This window comes from Bombus terrestris, chromosome 12 (assembly GCF_910591885.1).
Source record: "Bombus terrestris chromosome 12, iyBomTerr1.2, whole genome shotgun sequence".
In the NCBI taxonomy this organism is placed as follows: domain Eukaryota; kingdom Metazoa; phylum Arthropoda; class Insecta; order Hymenoptera; family Apidae; genus Bombus; species Bombus terrestris.
Window position 1 is genome coordinate 8140901 of NC_063280.1, and position 19085 is coordinate 8159985.

General features: G+C 29.3%; 4 protein-coding genes across 8 annotated transcripts; 1 reads left to right on the plus strand and 3 right to left on the minus strand.

The window, feature by feature from the left end:
- Positions 1–9: 9 nt before the first annotated feature.
- On the minus strand, positions 10–6858 carry LOC100646632 (anoctamin-1). 4 transcript variants are annotated; one of them, XM_048410797.1, is made up of 11 exons: positions 5763–6858; positions 5053–5420; positions 4825–4950; positions 4284–4763; positions 3087–3480; positions 2778–3010; positions 2488–2685; positions 1974–2409; positions 1696–1901; positions 1332–1616; positions 10–1257 (listed from the first exon to the last, which is right to left on the minus strand). In XM_048410797.1, the coding sequence occupies exons 2-11, from the start codon at positions 5362–5364 to the stop codon at positions 946–948; spliced, it is 2982 nt and encodes a 993-aa protein (XP_048266754.1). In that variant the 5' UTR covers positions 5365–5420; positions 5763–6858; the 3' UTR covers positions 10–945. The 4 variants fall into 4 exon arrangements, with proteins under 4 accessions (XP_048266754.1, XP_048266756.1, XP_020721742.2 ...); XM_048410799.1 differs by having other exon boundaries at positions 5053–5357; positions 5763–6857; XM_020866083.2 differs by having other exon boundaries at positions 1980–2409; positions 5763–6857.
- Positions 6859–7173: 315 nt separating this feature from the next.
- On the minus strand, positions 7174–9060 carry LOC100646514 (piggyBac transposable element-derived protein 4). Its single transcript, XM_048410984.1, has 2 exons — positions 8019–9060; positions 7174–7190 (listed from the first exon to the last, which is right to left on the minus strand). Exons 1-2 carry the CDS (start codon positions 9058–9060, stop codon positions 7174–7176), a joined length of 1059 nt encoding a protein of 352 aa, XP_048266941.1.
- A 484-nt stretch (positions 9061–9544) lies between these two features.
- LOC100646388 (prenylated Rab acceptor protein 1) lies at positions 9545–10965 on the minus strand. Its single transcript, XM_003399757.4, has 4 exons — positions 10703–10965; positions 10170–10403; positions 9883–10082; positions 9545–9812 (listed from the first exon to the last, which is right to left on the minus strand). The coding sequence occupies exons 1-4, from the start codon at positions 10771–10773 to the stop codon at positions 9706–9708; spliced, it is 612 nt and encodes a 203-aa protein (XP_003399805.1). The 5' UTR covers positions 10774–10965; the 3' UTR covers positions 9545–9705.
- A 39-nt stretch (positions 10966–11004) lies between these two features.
- LOC100646268 (wee1-like protein kinase) lies at positions 11005–18788 on the plus strand. Of its 2 annotated transcripts, XM_012315028.3 has the most exons (7): positions 11005–11141; positions 11779–11822; positions 11974–12128; positions 12204–12466; positions 14722–15040; positions 15127–16009; positions 16091–18788. In XM_012315028.3, exons 4-7 carry the CDS (start codon positions 12271–12273, stop codon positions 16406–16408), a joined length of 1716 nt encoding a protein of 571 aa, XP_012170418.1. In that variant the 5' UTR covers positions 11005–11141; positions 11779–11822; positions 11974–12128; positions 12204–12270; the 3' UTR covers positions 16409–18788. The 2 variants fall into 2 exon arrangements, with proteins under 2 accessions (XP_012170418.1, XP_012170422.1); XM_012315032.3 differs by lacking the exons at positions 11005–11141; positions 11779–11822; positions 11974–12128; positions 12204–12466 and adding an exon at positions 13256–13435.
- The last annotated feature ends 297 nt before the right edge of the window (positions 18789–19085 follow it).

Sequence of the window (19085 nt, forward strand, 5' to 3'; positions counted from 1 at the left end):
TGCATTTTATATTATTTTACGGCTCTTTATTTAAGTTATACATGTATGATATAAAAATTGCATACATTCATAAAAGTATTACATATCTATCCTTATTAAATATAGCAGTTAACTGTATCAAAATGTATATTTTAATTGTATATATTTAAAAATATTACAGAGTTTATGAAAATTAAGGGAAAATTTTGTAATCAAGTAGAGGTAGATGTTACTATAATATTAACAATACACATTATCATAATATTAAGAAACCTCATTGTTACTTAACAGTTAATAGTTAATTGCTATATTGTGCATAAATGTAGGATAATTAATTCATTCTTAAGAAGTAAATCCATATATTAGAACATAATATCGCTTTTAGGAACTTTTAGAGGAAGCTTTATCAATTATGTTTATGGAATTGAACTTTGAAATAATACAATAACAAAAATGTAATTTATGAAAGATGCAATAATAAGTGAATAAATAAATTACATTACTACGCGCATTTTTCTGAATTAAATATATAATTTGACATAAAAGATAAAAAAGGACAGAATGATGTAATATATTCATATATCTATGTCTTTAAGTTAGGTCATAAGTCTTCATTTTCATTTGTTAGGAACAATAGTATAAGATTCATATACATACATATTTTAACAGAGATATAAAATATCAAAATTTGTTATAATAAAAATATTTCCTTCTTTTTAAATAATTATCAATTCAATATCAATATTCAATATCAACATATATATAAATTATTATATATATCTAAATATCATCTTTCTTATTTTTCTTTATTATTAATATTAGTTATACTTTTTATATATTTCTATTAAATAATTTCTTCAAACACATTCATTTGGAAATCAGATTAATGGAACCAATATATATAGGTGTGACTAGCATCACAGTTATAACTTTCTACTGATTTCGTTAAATTGGTCTGCAAAATGGTTATAACGCGACAGGACCAACTCGTGAATGTGTACTAGTCGGTGATACAGGACTTCCATGAACTTCTAAATCAAATTCAGAATTAGATAAACTATTTCTCATGACTCTGTTCCATCGATTCGTGTTTTCATTTAATGTAATATGTTGACTTGTTTCTACATCATTAGCGGATCTTTCACGAGCACGAAGTGCTTCTTGTTGAATAATTATTTCATTAGTTATATACGTCTCGCGTCGAATTTTATCCCTTAACTTTGGATGGATATCGGGGATACACCATCGCACGAATATCATGACCAAAGCAACAACATTCTGGAAAAGATTGATTTTGTTAGCTGTTAAAGTTGATTTTTGAATATAAATTTGCATTGGTGATATAACAATACCTCAAATACAACAATAAAAGCTAGTCTCGCTGCAAGTACGTGCCAAAACATAATTGTATATTGATATTTGTTTGGCGATTCAGGAGGTTCTCTATAATCTGGATATCTACATATTTCAACCTGCTCGTGAGAAGGTAGAAATGGTTTAGTACCATTTTTTAAGTCACTTGTATTAAATTTGGAGAGAGAATGATCTAGAAATCCTTCCAGAGAATAATTATCAGAGACAGTTATTCGATAAACTAGTCTTGGTATAAAATTAGAAGTAAAAGCTATAATGAACGCCTAAAAAGTTCAAATTATAAGTATACAAAAAATTATATATTATTTACATCAAATGCTTTATAGATAGATACAAACTTACATTAGTTATAACTGATAACTTAGAAATAGAATCAAGAATACGAAACCATATGCCTATATCTGTAACGCGTTGTCCAACTGGCCTTCTGTACATCGTCAATAACTTTTTGGCATCTAATCTCATTTCAAAAACGTTATTCAACAGTGCAAAAAATGGTGCTAACGGAAATGCAGCAACAAAGATAGTAACAAATCCATATTGTAACACTGTAATATATAAAATATTAAAATTTAAATAGGCAATATAAATACATATATCTAGTTTTAAAAATATAATACCGCTACCCATTTCTAAATACTCAGGAAATAAACTTCTTGGACCCCATTCCACCAATTTATAATCCTTAATCCATTGAAGATATTTCCGAGTAGTAACTTTTTTCTGCCCATCTTTTGTCTTCATTCCAACATGTACTTTTAAAGTATTTAACCATTTGTAAAATAGTGGAAACAACATTTCTAATATTGTATTCATAGCTTGCTTGCCAATCATGATAATGCTTAACTGTATGCATAATTCCATAAGGCAGCCACCAGGGCCACATTCTTCTTGTCGATATTCGAAAAAGCGATTATAATTTCCCGGATAACCAACGAATTTTCCTTTAAAAAATGCTATATAAAATATGGAAGCATAGTAATTAACAAATTCGAGTAAATATATTTTTAATGTTAAACTATCATCAAATTCAGTTTGAGTTCGAAGCAGTTCAATCTGTAGAAATAAAAAAGAAAAATTTAATATTTTTAAAAACGAAGGAAAAAATATATTGTTATTAGGATATTAAAGTACCTCGGTTAAATATTCAGCTAGCCAAACATAGACCCAATTAAATACTATAATGCAGCATAAATTAATGCTAGCTGCAGTAGCTGTTGTAAATAATATTGCATAACTTGTTACCATAGGATGTCCATAAACACTTAAGGCGGTTAAAACAGACATCCTATATAAAACAACACCTAACACTGCTGCCATTGCTATTGCAATCTATAATTTAAAACATAAATAAAAAGCAAATTTTTTTAAAAGAAGTCGTAATTATTAAATTCATTTCTTTTTTATATTTTATATTCACAAACCAGCAACAAAACGACGGAAAAACTAAGAATCGTAGCGGGAACTCTCATTTTCCAAAAGGGAACTTTCGGTTCTTCCGTATTTGTAATAATATTGAGCGATTTCTTTTTTATATGTGCTAAACGTGCTAAGTACTGAGGACGAGGATGTTCCTCTTGAGCATCTAAACCAGTTAAATCCCATCTGTGAGTTATTTCTGCTGAATACCTCTTCCACAATTCCAAAAACAATGTAGCTAATAAAATATAATAAAAATAATAATGAAATTTACATTGTGCATGTGTATAGCAATTAAAAATACTATTACATACCCCACAATGACATAAATATAGAAAAAAACACGGTTGATGGATTATCAAACAAATACGTAATTCTTGCATGTAAGCATGTTTCCTTTAAATCCCAATATCCACAAAAATGATCACATAAGGGACACATTTGAATGATACCCTTACCATTACAAACATCTTCGCTTGGTTCATTAGAATACAAAGTCGCGCAACTGTATATGAAGCATAAAAGGCCCACGATACTAGCAGGTATCAGCATATGTGTATAAAATCCAAGCCAAGCAAAGTAAAGCCCAATTTTTACTCCAAAATATTCTTTGATATAATCCAATGGTTGATAATGAAGACATTTTTTTAAACATGCCCATTCTTTGTACAAAAGATATCTCATAGAATCTGGTGCTTGTAAATCACCCTGAAAATAAGAAAAAATTGTATTAATTAAAATATTATGTCCTAAATAAATTATTATTTGAATTACATCTAAATTTGTTTGAAATATATATTGCATGAAATATGAAAATTTTTAAATGTACATTTATTTAAATTTATGTATAGTAAAAAGTATAAAATGTTGTTTACTCAATAAAATATTTTAGTCCTTGTTTTATAATCAAGATAAATTCAGCATTTTTAGTAATAGTCATATGTGGTGTATTAACGAAATATTCACTTACAATCGCTAACGAAATTTTACAGATAGAAGGAAATACGAACATAAACGTTCATTGTCGTATATAAAATGAAGATGATAATGAACAAAAGGACAGTAAAAGTTCAAGAAGCCTCAGTATACATACATACCTGAAAATCCACCCTTAATAACTACACTTTGTCTATTTATATAAAAATATGTATAAAAACGTATTAAACACGATAAAATACGGAAATCCTATAAACTGCTTTTTGTTTAATATAAATCCACATAGAATAACTACATTTGAAACAAAAGGGTAAACCATAAATTATATATTGGCGTTCTTCCTTTAAAGATTTCAATGGATAATTCAATGTTTTGGAGGTGTGAAAAACTGCGCGAAATAAGCGAATGGAAAACAATAAAGCTTGTTGATATTACGATATAGCCGTCCCTACTTTTAACTAATAATGTAGAAAGACAATACAAGCATGTACCTATAACTTGACATAAATAGAAGTTATTACAATAAATCTAAAACTGAAAAAATGCGGAGAAAAAAACAAAAAGATATGGCTTACATCGTGAAGAGGATATGCGGCTATGTATGCTTTTTCCGAAATCAACCTTTCTATCCCAAATGCAAAATCATCATCCTTGGTTTCTGTAAATCTGGTTCTATCTAAAATGAACTGTACAATTCTAGCACGTGTTGCGGCAGTAAAAAAGTTTGGCGAGTCCAAACTGAATAAGTACTCTTTATCGCGGCTATAAACAGCCGTAAAATTATGTCTCATAGTTGGAAATATTGTTTGGTCTACATAATATTTTTTCATAATTCTCTTGAATAACGAATTGACTTCTTTAATTAATGCGTTACTACGATTTTCAGGAATTAACACGGTAGGTAATTCCTTCATTGGCAATCTAAGTTTTAATATTTCAGCATACCGTCTTAGTACTTCTCGAGGTGCATGAATTTTTATAAAATGAAGACCGTTCGGTTCTGCCTGTTCATATTCTAACTGTAAACCTTCCTTCTCCAAATTCTTTTCAAATACCTAAAAATTAAAAATAGATCTTGAATAAAGAATATTATTTCTTCACTATACACTTACTTACACGTCTATATTCAGTACAGCGATATGTTTGAGCTTCCACATTGTACTCATCCCAAACAATTACAAAATCAATTGTACGAACTTCGTCACGAAAATATAAACTAAAAGCTGTTCCACATTTTGAAATCTGAAGAAAGTAATTATTATTTCATGATTAACATAGTTTCATTTTTAAATAAAAATAATAAAGTTATAAAAATATAATAAAAATAAAAAGTTATAAATTTACCGATTTTGAACTTCTTCTACTATTTCTTAAATCTGTACAACTACCATCAATTGTTGTTCCATTATTAAGGGTTGATAAATCATCATTATATGATCGCTCAATATCTTGTAGAGAGATTGCGCTATGCATACTATTCATGCTCATACTTATAGCATTATTTAATGATGAGATATTACGAACACTTTGATACAAAGTTTGTATAGATCCTGCATTTAAATTACTTGGTATTGATCGATAAAGACTTGCTTCAGATGTATTATTTCTATCTTTTTGTATCCATGGTATAGAAATTTCTTCATCGTCCTCTTCCATTTTGAATTGAATTGATCAGTATTCAAATCCTATTTATTTGAATCTAACAACGTATACTACATGCAAGCCAAATAAAAAATATTTATATATTCATAAAAAAAGTGTCACACAACATGTACATTACAAATATTTTGCTCGACTTGATATTATAATCTTATGATAAACTGAAGAATGAAATACATGTTACAAAGTAAGACATGAATAAAACAATGAATACTATTAATGAAGCTATTAAAATGGACAAAGGATTATATTAAAATTTATCCAATTTATATTAAATTATTCCAACTTTACAAGAAAAAATAATTTATTATTAATTTTATACAATATCTAACTATAATATGTTTACAAAATTTTCTATGTAAAAAGCACTAATTAAAATATATTAGTATGCTTACAGAATTTCCATGTTCCAATTAGAAATCTTTAATTCCGGATGCTGTACAGATATGGTACAGGAAATTGTCACAATATAATCGTATCATGCATGTATTTTTAACCTTTGATTTACTACTACACAGATTTCTTTCTTATGAATTAGTTAATTTATGTGCATTTTTACAAAGTAACATACTTAGCATTTTAATTTTATTTTTTGAATAAATGCAAAGTAATGTATATAATCACAAAGATGTAATTTCATGATTTGTATTAATATATTACACTACACATGTGTGCAATTGTATGTATTGTAATTGTATGCAATGTGTTAAATGATCACGTGTCCATATAAATTGATACCATTTGTCACCTCCACTTGTTTCTGTCAATTCAATTTATATAAATTCTTAAATTTGTAGCGACCAAAGGCACGCACAACTAAAAACCTTTGGTGTGCCAACGACCGATATGATTTGTGACATACGGGCCAGCAAAGTTATTTTTAAAAAAATTTTTTTTATGTGTCGCTTCAATTAGTCTCATCTGTATGTATCTTTTTGTTCAAGTTTCGTTATTCACAAAAGTCATTAATCCCAAGTTTCTACGGATGAGACAACACGAGCGTCGAATCGACGTCCGTTGCGTAACGTCTGTGTAGAATTATATGTATTTATGTTAAAGAGCTCACACTAAGAACGCGTGTCACTTCAGTATATAATAATACATATGTAAGTACATATATTTCTACAAAGGATATCACGCAACGGACGTCATTTCGACGTCGGTGTGCACCCAGGCTAAATGGCCCATTCGTCGAAAATCTAGTGACCACAGGCCAAAAATGACCAGAGATATCATTACAAACCACATCACATGCCTTAGGCCAAGCAGAAATTACCCTGGATCACTAAATGTGATAAATAACACTGGTATATATCATATCTTATATATCAGTGATAAACAAATTCTACTTTTGAAGAAGCGGGTTAAGGATGTCGAGAATACGATGTGCAACAAAAGTAATTAAATGCCTAATTGGTTGCGCTAATGTGGGAATCAGCGACAGTTAGAGAAAGTTCCCATTTCATTCGTCCGAGAAAAAGTCCGTAATTCATTAGCGAATAAAAGACTTCCCTATCGAACTATTTTATAGTTAATAATACCATTTCATCCCTTCAAACTAAATAAAAAGCAACGACGTTTCTATAATACATTACAATCAAATATAAATTCTCTAATACATATTTCATGACACATTCATATTAAATATTTTCTTCAATAACGAATGTTGAAATGAGACTATCATTAAAAATATTTTTTACAATTATGGGGTTTTGGAAAGCTACAATTAATACAAATATTTAATTGTTTTATTTAACTTCCTATTACAAATAGAAATATTTATTTTGCAATAGTAGTAATACAAAATTATTTTTTGGTACTTTCTGTAACAAAGTAAATTATATATAAAGATTATATATAAAGGTATAAAGATATCATTTAACACTTTGACTGCCACGCTCATATATGACCAACCACGGTTTCTCTTGCGATGCCACAGTGGTCATTGGTGATTAGGGCATTTTGAATATAACCAATAAATAGAAGATACTTAATAAAAATAAAAAAAATCAATAAAAAAAAAAAAAATGAGAACAAGTCTTGCATCTAACGGTGCACTGTGTTAAAACACTTTAAACATAAATGTGGCTCATCAATACAATCTGGACAATAGGTGGTCACCTTTTTGGTGCGATTCTTAGCAATTTTTGACCCTAACTGTTTAACATTTTTTTTATAGCACTCTCTGCAAAATTTTCGTGCCAGGTACGCTTGCCCTTCTTTCTTTTGCATTTCGTGTCGCAGTCTTTGTCGAATAAGTATATCTGACGGCTCTGGTGAGTGGCACTGTGTAAGGTACATTGCAAGTGCCATTCTAAAATCTGATAGCTTGATTTCTGTTTTTGTTACTTGTTTATAGAGTATCATCGCGTTTGAAATTGATGTAAACAATAACTCTAAAGCTAATTTTATATACCACTTGAGGGTTCTTCTATGTGGTGTAGAATATGCTATCATTTGATCTGATAAATCTGCAGCATATCTTCCTCTGCTGTAATCTACCACTACCATTGGTTTATCACAAACATAATTCTTTTTACGGACCTCTACCATTTCAGCCGAATGTTTTGTCGAAATCATAAAAATATCACGCTCGTCTCTCCATTTGAGGATCGTAATCCCCTTCTTATTTTGCATTGCGATAAATTCACCGCGTTTTAATTTTTTAAATTTTACGTCAACAGGTATTCCCTTTCTATCTTTTTTTAGGGTTCCTACTAAATGAGTATTGCAATCAATTAATTTTTCGGCTAAATTTATACTCGTATACCAATTATCGGTGTAAATTGTGTGGCCTCTATGAAGAATATTATTGCATATATTCATTACAACATTTGTAGGGGTTATGCATGGTGCATCTAAGTTTTTTCCCGAATATATTTCAAATTTGTATGTATATCCTTGGCCTGAACACATTTTGAAGACTTTGATGCCGTATTTATGTCGTTTCTGTTTCAAAAGTTGCCTGAACTTTATGCGTCCTTGGAAAGGTACTAGTGATTCATCAATGCATATCTCTTCATCTAAATCATAGTATTTAGAAAAATTTTGATTTAGTATATCAACAATTTGTCTTAACTTATACAGTCTATCATTTGTGTTTGCCGTTTGATTATTTGTAAAATGAAGGAACCGTAATAACAACTCAAACCGATTTCTCGACATAACTGTTCTTGGAAAAGATTGGCAGTAGGTGTTATTGGTACACCAATATGCGTCATATTTTGGTAACTTGACTAGGCTCATCCATATAAGTAGCCCGAAAAATCGTTTCATTTCATTTTTGTCGGTTGGTGTCCATTTATCTACACGAATGGATCTTCTATTTTGCATATATTGTTCAGCATATCTATTGGTTTCATCAACAATTATTTGTAGAATTTCTTCCGTAAGAAAAGCAACGTAAAAACTGTGTGGTTGATTACCCTCGATTTGTACAGCAGTTCTAGATTTTACAAATGGAATTACACTTGTCGCTGTTTGTGTTATATTATTTGACCATTCGTTATCCTCTATATTATGTTCATTTTCATTTTCGAAATCCATTTCATCGTCGGTATCCGGTTCGATTCGGTGCCGCCTTATCGTGGGTGATACGTGGAATATTTCGTCTTCTGATGCTTCATATTGAGACGAGTCTTCCAATGAAGACTTCTCGGATGCACTCGAAAAGTATTCAGTGTCTGCATCCATATCTTTGAAGGGGAATCTACGAATATTATTATAAATACACCTTAGAAAATAATCGTAAATGCTGCTTTATAATCGTATGATTGAAGTTAGAGGAGTGCACATACCTTACTATTATATATAGAATGAGCAAATACTGTTTACTAATATCTTCTACACGTTTCAACAATATATTCTGGGCGATTTGCTTACGACGAAATAACGAATGCGAATGGTTTGTTGAAATAAACGAAGCCTTGTTATAATATGTCGCTATCAACTGTTACCAAGGCGCCACGGTGGTCACCCGTGACCACCAATAAGATAAACGGTCCATTGGGGAAGAATGTTGTCTTACATCATCAATTTATTATTATTTTGCCATTATATGCTTTGAATAATAAAAATATTCCCGTGGCGTCCTGAGCGAAACATGTGATTTCGGCGTGGCAGTCAAAGTGTGAATATATATATATATATATATATTATTTAATATTACTTCTATTCATTAAAATTAAGTTTGACATATTATTCTACTAATTATATCTTACATACATGTATCTTTTAGTAATACATGAATCTATATAAATGTATAATGCTTTATATTATCTACATATTACATAAAATTTGATTAAAATTTGATATAGTACATATCTATTATAATAAAGATCACACTTCTTGCATAACTAAAGAATTGAGTTCATCTTCTCCTGGACATAATATTGAGTCAATATTATAGAATGCTGCATGTAAAGTTATTAGAAACCAGGATACGCCTGAGAAATGAAATTTACACATAAATAATCTTATGTTATATCTAAACAAAAGGATACTTGTTTTATTTACCAAGAACCCAGAAAAGAGCTGCACCAGCACCTACTAAATAAAAGATTGGCAGTGAACAGATTCCTACCAAAGAATAAACTTGAGCTAGCGTTAATTTATGATTGAATATTGTAAGCTCCTGTTTAGCATGACGTTGCGAAACCTTATAACAAGTTCCAAGAGATGCAGCAACAGCAAACAGCAATAATGGTGATGTAATCCTAATATCAAATATTTATTTTGAATTATTTAAGGTAAAAAGATATTCTATATAAGTGAAAGAATAAATACACTGTAATAAACCTTACAAACAATATATAACTAATCCAACAAACACGAACAAATAATTGCTCTGGAAATATTCAATATTTCTCATAATTCTTTTATTCAATCTTGGTAAACTGGGTGGAGGTCTTATGTTGCTTGTATTAAGAAACATAGACCAAGGCCTGATATTAGCTTTTCTGTGTTCAATCCATTCATGAGCTTGTGGATATCCTATGTTACTGAGTGGAAGTTGTGGTATCTGTAGGAATTCAAGCCTAAACAACAAAATGTACATAAATTATTAACATAAATTACTATAAAACAATACAAAATTAAAAAACCTTCTATTTCTCTTTAAAATGTTCATAATAAAGAAATAATCGTACAAGAAGCTTTTAGAAATGTAATCACAAGGGAAGTGTTATTCAAAAATATGGTAACTTTAATTAACCAATAATTATCAACAAGATGTCAGTGTTCTTATCATCGTAAAATTTTCTTGCGTATTAGACAACAAATATTTAACATTCTATCTGCGATCATCATATCCGTCTATCATGTATTTAATGATTACCCAGTGCCAGATTTTTGCTTTTGTTGAGGTATTTGCATATCTCCCGCAATTTCAATTCCCACGTCTGCCATTCTCGTTTTTTTTAATGATCAAATTTTTGGGAATGAGAACGTGTGATAAAGAAACAACTACTTATTCTCTCTGTTTGGCTGTTTTACGTGGAGCTTCGTATCCCCACTGCAAAGCATTTGTAGCCTCGTTTTAGAAAAAACCCGTCGAAGGCAGTAAAACTCCCATCATATCGCACATCGAACTACTATGTTACCCCTACCACTACGACACTACTACACAAACACGAGCCAGCCGTCGCGCATACAAACGCTACAGGTTGCAGCTGCTCGATAAAAATTCTTTCATTGCCTCCGTGAAACTTCTTTCACGAAAAGAGCTCTTTGTCTGAGTAGAGGTAGAAGACGCGATACATTTTTCCCTTCCTTACGTGAGTTTTCAATGTTTTCATTTAACAAATGTAAAAGATATATAACCATACATTCAGTGCATGTTTAGTTTTGATTGAATTTTTCTTTTAAACTTAACATTTCACTTTTACTTCTTTCTATTCTCGGAAATCGGATTATTCATCATTTCGTCTTGATTTCCTGATGCTTACGATTTAAAAATGTAATCAAAGCAAAACTATAAAGATGTAAAACATTTTTACTATTAATAAAACGACCATATTAAATTAATACTAATAGTAAATAATTCCAAATTCTCTTACAATTAATTAAAGTTTGTACGATATTTTAGTCACACAACGGATGTTTATGCATTTGTAGGAAATTTAAAGCTATACAAATGTACGAAATATATATAATATAGAAAAATATGTATATAAAATATCTAACATAAAGTTGTGGATGAAACAAATCACTATTTAGTATCTATTTCTTTATTTATATTCACAAGAAAGTATGAATTTATATAAAAATTCGTAACGTATTCATAAATCCGAAATTCTTATTCAATTCGACTTTATTCAGTACATGTTTTCGAATTTTTAATTTACACGTCGTAATCATATGTATACATAATTTAATTCATAAGATTGTGGCATGTGGTTTCATTTGTTACAGAAACGTAAGTTTTTTAGACGTCGAATGAGATCATCGGTGCAAAGGTAAAAGTTTGTTTTTGTTCTTTTATTTGACGAGTGATCATCGGCTATTTTAAGCATCGTTCGGTTTCGTCGAAAACTCGCGGAATAAAGTGTGACAAAAGTTTTTAGAATTTTCATCGAGAATGATTTCACCCTCTGAAACTATGTGCAGATGACGCTGCCATGTATTAGCATTGTGAGCAACGAGAACCAATAAGAGGACGCATTATATCGAATCCAGTACACCCGTTCTCAAGGAGGCTTTTGATTGGTCGGCTTTAATTTCCCAAGTAACATCGGGCCACCCGCCATAACGAACGTAGCGTGGTACGTACGACTGTTTGAATGAACATTTTTGGAAAGCGTAATTGATAAGGTTCACAAATTAGTACCTTATTTCAGTTTAATACTAATAGTGTACACGGGACTGGTTGCATACGAGGAAACTTATGGTGACAATTTGAAAGACATGGAAGTTGCACAAAAGTTGCATTTCGACGCATGCGACATTCAAAATGAGGAACTAAATATTAGCTGTCATACAAACAGCTCCGGCTGTGATGTCGATGATATATTGGACTCTTCCGCGGAGGATCTTGGATGTTCACCTCCGCTTCAACCGAAAAAATTGTTCAGAAATACGATGGGCTGTTGTGACAGTGAAAGTAAGTAATCAGCCTGTTCTAATTGATTTGCTTGATTTCCGAATCGGAGATGCTCAGTAAGGTTACCCAACAGATTCGTGTCTTAAATATGCTTGTATGGAAAGACTTTTAAGCAAGTGCTTTTAAAAATTGTGTTTTCGGTGTGTATTCCTCTAGTGATGAGTGTGGGAGGATTACAACATTATGTTATCTCTCTATTTCTATGCTGTTAGATGTCGGTTATTCTTTCATTAATTTTGAGGAATCAATAATAGAATTTTACGTAGAGAAAAGGAATTAATAATATGAATCAAACATTTTTCAACAGTTTCGTATTAAATCTTATTTGTTTTAAGAAAGCGAATGACAAATTATTAAACCAAATTCATTTGGACTAAAAGATGTCCTTTGAAAGTGATACATCTACAACTCAGAGTTAATTAAATAGAAATGTTATTGAAATGAAAATTGGTGTGAATAATAATGAATAATAATAATAAATAAATACAGGAACAAAACAAACATTGAAATAACGTAACGATACTCGTTTTAGAAAGATAATTCAAAACTTTGGTTTATATTCGCGAAAATCAGTATGAAAATCTAGAAAGATAAAAAGATAACTTCAGACATAAATAACTAGAATGAAATTCTACATTCTATTTTCCACTAACGATCTCTCATGCCAAGATAAGTCACGGTACAGTATCGAATAAAATAAATCTACTTGAAGGAAGTATAGATATTGTAATATTTATTTAAATAAAATTAATACAACTGTTAAGAACGTGTAATAAGCTTACACTTTCGTCACGAGGCAACGGCGTCACTCAGCTTATTTCTGCACATGCGCATTACTGCGCTCGCCAGCGACGCACTCGGCTATAACAAACAACTCTATCACGACGTTTTCTTTCGTTCTTCTTACTTGCCAAATTTATGTTATCCGAAAACACAATAATAATAAAAATATGAATAATAACGTGACAGGTTAGTGCAGTTTCCAATGTTTTCGTACTTTTACGAGATGTTTTTGTTTGGTATCCTGACTGCAACACATTTAAAGGTATTTCATTTATTGTTGTATATATTTCTATTGTAAACAATTTTAAAAGTCATAATTTTGTTTTTTAAAGCATCTTATTGCCAAAACTCAAGTATCTTGTGTCTTATGGTGTTGTTTTTTTTTTTCAAATTTTAATTGTGTACTCTAAGTAATTCTTTCTTGGTTTTTTTTGTTTTATTATTGTAATTTTTATGATTGTCTGCATCATTTAAAATATAGTTGAGATGAAATTACATTTTTGTTTGTTTAATATGATATGTCAATAGTATATGTGTAATCATTAATATATTATATAGTGTACTTTGTTTTTAATTTTACATATATTGAGCATGTTTTTCTAGAGCTTCCTTTCATTTTTAATTATTTATTTGTGAAAAAGTTATGTATAACCTTTTAATGTTACAGTGATATTTTCATGCATGGTGTGAGAAAATTGATATTTTTGTTGGGCAATTGTTTTGCATCATGCTAGGTTGTTTATAATTGAAAATATACAGAGGTCGAGAAGTAATCAGTAGATACAATAGTATTGTGCACTGTTATTACCTTAAATCGTTTCATTATGCATGTACATATATACAAATATTTGTGATATATGTATCTGTATGTATAATTCTATGCATTTTATTTTTAAACGGTGATTAATAAGTAATATTTATATGTGACTTTTTGCACATCCTTTTTTTTATTGTTAATAAATATTAAAAAAAATATATAATATATATATAATAATATACATATTTCATTATAGGAAACAAGTAAAAAAAAATGTATATATGTTTGTTTTATTTTCATGTAAAAACATAATTGTACCTACGTATGTATATTATGCTGTAACTTATTGTCAACACATTTTATTGATTTTATATTAAGTCTTTGTTTGAAACACTAAGCTTATATTTGTTAAAAATTGGTATCAAAAATGACAAATTATATACAAAAAAATATGATTAACATTAAAAAATTAAAAGAGAGAAAAATAAAAAAGAAAATGAAAAATATAAAAAAAAATAAACAATAAGAAAAATATGAAAAAAATAAACAATAAGAAAAATATGAAAAAAATAAACAATAAGAAAAATATGAAAAAAAGTAACTACCAATAAAGCAGTAAATATAAGATTTGACAAAAGTTCTTGAGTTTAGCGTGCGTATGCATAGAAAGACTAGACCCTGGAAAATTGTATGTTTCAATAAATATAATTCACAGGTACATCAAGAATTAGGATTCCTCCTCGCGAAAATATGTGTTCTCAAAAAATATCAATGGCATGTAGTCCACCTTACAAACGTGTTAGAGCATTACGGCTTTTTGATTCTCCCGCTACTCCAAAAACGTTAATGGAAAAGAGTGCGATGCATACTCCATTTCCCACTAAATGTACCAGACTATTTTCATTAGATAAACCTAGACCATGTAATTACCAAAATAAATCTGACAAACCTGCTGCTAATGTGAATCCTTTTACACCAAATGGAATGCTGTTAACTGCAAGGAAACGCACTAGATCTAAGCGTAGTTTGATTGGGTAAGTATAAATATAAAAATCAATATAAAAAATTCAATAATACTGTCAATTTTAAAGTAAAAATGGTTTTGTTTTTTTAACATCAGTTCTCCAGATATCCAAATTCCAAAATTTGATCTCGGCGATTCCGAAGATTCCGATAACGAAATAGAACAAGCTACAAAACGTGTAGCATTGCAAGATTCTAATATTCCACGATATCATCAAGAGTTCCATGAACTTGGCTTAATTGGGACAGGTGAATTTGGTTCCGTTTACAAATGCATTAACCGATTAGACGGATGCATTTATGCCATTAAGAAAAGTATTAAACCTGTGGCTGGAAGTATTAATGAAAAGAATGCCTTAAACGAAGTATATGCGCATGCTGTGCTCGGTAAACATCAACACGTTGTAAGATATTATTCTGCATGGGCAGAAGATAATCACATGATAATTCAAAATGAATATTGTAATGGTGGTAGTCTAGCAGATGGGATTATCAATTTAGAAAAAGAAAAGAAGCATTTTACTGAAGCGGAAATGCGACAATTATTGTTACATGTTGCTGAAGGTTTAAGATACATTCACAGCATGCAATTAGTACATATGGATATTAAACCTGGAAATATCTTTATTTCCAAAGAGAAGAGGTTACTCGCAGTTAATTATGATTCAGCTGACGATGGTTTCGACGAAGAGGAAACTGTAGAAGAAGAAATTACTTACAAAATAGGAGATTTGGGTCACGTTACATCCGTTAATAATCCTCAAGTTGAAGAAGGGGATTGTAGATATCTTCCAACGGAGATTTTGCGGGAAGATTTCAGTCATTTACCAAAAGCCGATATTTTCGCTTTGGGATTAACTGTTTATGAAGCAGGAGGTGGAGGTCCATTACCTAAAAATGGACCAGAATGGCATGATATTAGAAATGGAAATTTAAAGGAATTACCACATTACAGTCGTGATCTTAACGAATTACTTAAAGTAATATCATTACCAAATTCTTTTTTTTTTTTTAATTTAAATTAGAATATGAAATTTAATTAAAATTTTTTCTGTTTATAGTTGATGATTCATCCAAACCCTGAAATGAGACCATCAGCAATATGTCTTATACAACATAGAGTATTGTGTCCATTTGGAAATAAAACAAAAGCACAACTTCGGCGGGAATTGAATGCAGAAAAATTAAAAAATGAAATTCTATCAAAACAGCTGCAAGAAGCTGCTAAATGTCTAAAAACTATTGCCCCAAACGTAGCAGCAATTAATAATAATACAATGAATGCAGGAGGCTATGAATTAAGACCTACACCAACTAGAACTTCATCTCGAGTAGTGGGTAAAAAAGTCAACAGAAGCAATAGCACTACAAACTTTTAAATGTTCTGTGTTATGTTTGTGCCGGACTAAAGGAGAGGGGTATAGGTGCTTAAGGAAAACAAAAATAAATTTTCTAAGTGCCTTGACATTGTGATATGAATTAACTCTAGTTTATAAGAAAAACTATGATCAATATTTGATAGGAAGAGAATATGATAAGTATACAGAGTGAAATTGTACAATAGCCACGGGTATACTCTTGCAGCGATGAAGGCATTATACAGATAAGATAAAGTGTGAATTTTATGCATGATAATTATAAACAGGTAACTTCTTAATTATCCGTATTTTACATTTCATCATTAATTAAATTTTTAGATGGATAATACAGTAATCTAATATCGTTTACTCATGTATATTGTTTGGTTTTTTTTCTTTTTCTTATATAAGATAAATATTAGATCCATAAGGTTTGAAAATTCTAATAATTATTGGTATTGTTCATCATTAGTCTATTTATCATAAAAGTATAGGAAATGTAACAAAATTTATTTCTTTATAAAGAATGAAAATAATTTTATTAAATACTTCCTTGTATGCCTCTAATGTTCCTGTTAATAAGTTTTTAATTACCTACTTTGTACAATTACAATATACATATATTTTATAACATTACTGCTTTTTTACTTTATTCAAGCAGTATTATAAAAAAGAGTAGTATTGACGGAAATCGAATAAAAATATTTTTAACATCAGTTACTAATTAAGATTTTGACATATCATTGTGTTATACTTCCATTTTTCCCGTTTTTGTTTGAGATTTAATGTATTAAATTACTGGAAGTACTAACAGTAGACTATGAGAAATTGTCCATTATAAATATATTTTTATATATAGATATTTACATATAATAATGGTTCGGCGTTGTGTATTGTTTAGTGTGTAATTATTAATTAATCTCTGTATTATCCATCGTTTATTATTATCAGATTCTTGTAAGGGTATTCAAATAATTACTTTTTTTTGTAATTTTCATACTCAGATGAAAGACTGTTACCTTAAATATATTATATTGAATAATTTTTATATTTTTGCACGACATAGACTCAATATTTTTTAGGAGTATATATATACATGTTTTTTAAATTAATAATGAATAAATCGATATTATATATTGCTTGTATAGAAAACTAACCAAATAGAAACTAATGACTGACATAGTACTTCATCTAAGCATAATTCCTAGCCCTAATACTTACAATTTTACTCTGTGTATTCTTTATATAAGGGAATAACTCTTAAAATCACAAACAATTAAAGAGTGAATCTTTGAACGTAAAAATGTTTTAAGTTTAAATTATTTTTATGATACCTTTTTATAGTCATATTATCTTTGGCATGCTCTGAAATTCGTATTATACAAATTTCCCTTGTGTTTTTAATATATATACATATATTGGATAAATATCGATGTAAAATAATTTGCATTTTTAGTGTAAGTGGTACTACCAATTAGATATTTCTTATTCTACTTACTAATACAAAAATTCACAAAAAAATGTATTTGTTTCATTATCGAATATGTATTCAATTTAAAAGTACTACAAATTTTTCTATGTTGGACAGACTGACCAATGCATTTTTTTACTTCACTTTTTGTTTTGTAATATACTGTGTTTCTTGATCAGGAATGACAAAAACTAATGGTTTATTACGGTATAGTGAATTCAAAGCCTTGTACCAGACAAATGCATTCAATGAATTATTTTGTTCCTCAAACTAGCATCGAATAGATGTTTTATGTACAATTATTTGGCTTCTAGCTAATAAACAAATCAAAGCTTTTGTACCTTGACTTAATATTCTCGTGTTACTGAGCATGCTAATATGTGATCTTTTTTATATCTGCATTACTGAAGCATTTCAATATTTATATGAAAAAAGAAAGAGGATATATATATATATAGCATGTGTTGTAATGGTTTACATTACTGTTTACAAAACAATCTGGATTGCAGTTTTTAATATCATGAGGTTCTTTTTTTTGTAGTTTGTGTTACAAACTACTTGTGTCTTTTATTCGCAGTATAAATTCGGTTCTTAAAGATAAGGTTTATTAAAAAATTTTCTGTTATATTATCAAAATGTTGAAAAGTAATGCAATTAAATATTAATTCCCATGAGTGTGTAACCTCGTTTACAAACCAATGTTATGTATGTAGTCATACACCGCGCTATGTATAAAAGTTATGAAGTTTTGTAAGAAAAAATGTGAATAATCAATAAAGGAGCTATGTAAGCTTCAAACTGTGTGCCAAGAAGGGTGGACCCTAACTTATGGCAGCACGTTAATTGTGAACTGTTGTTTCATTAATCTTATTATTATTATTAATATTATTGTATTATTATTATTATAATAAATAATTAATGAATGAATAATTAATATCGTTTGTTTATTCATCGTTATATTCATTCCAAGTATAATAATTTTATAAATGTAAATTACTAATTATTGCGTTTTACTGCATTTAATTTATTACAAAAAATAAAGACTTTCATACTAACATTTTGTATTATTGTAACAATTTGAATAACAACACATACTTTTTTATCATATTCGAATTATGCTTATAAACAAGCGTTTTGTTAATACAACTTCGTTAATATTGCAAGCAGCGTAAATTTTTGATACTTTATGACATTTTTAATAAGAACTGAATTTTGATAAAGATGATG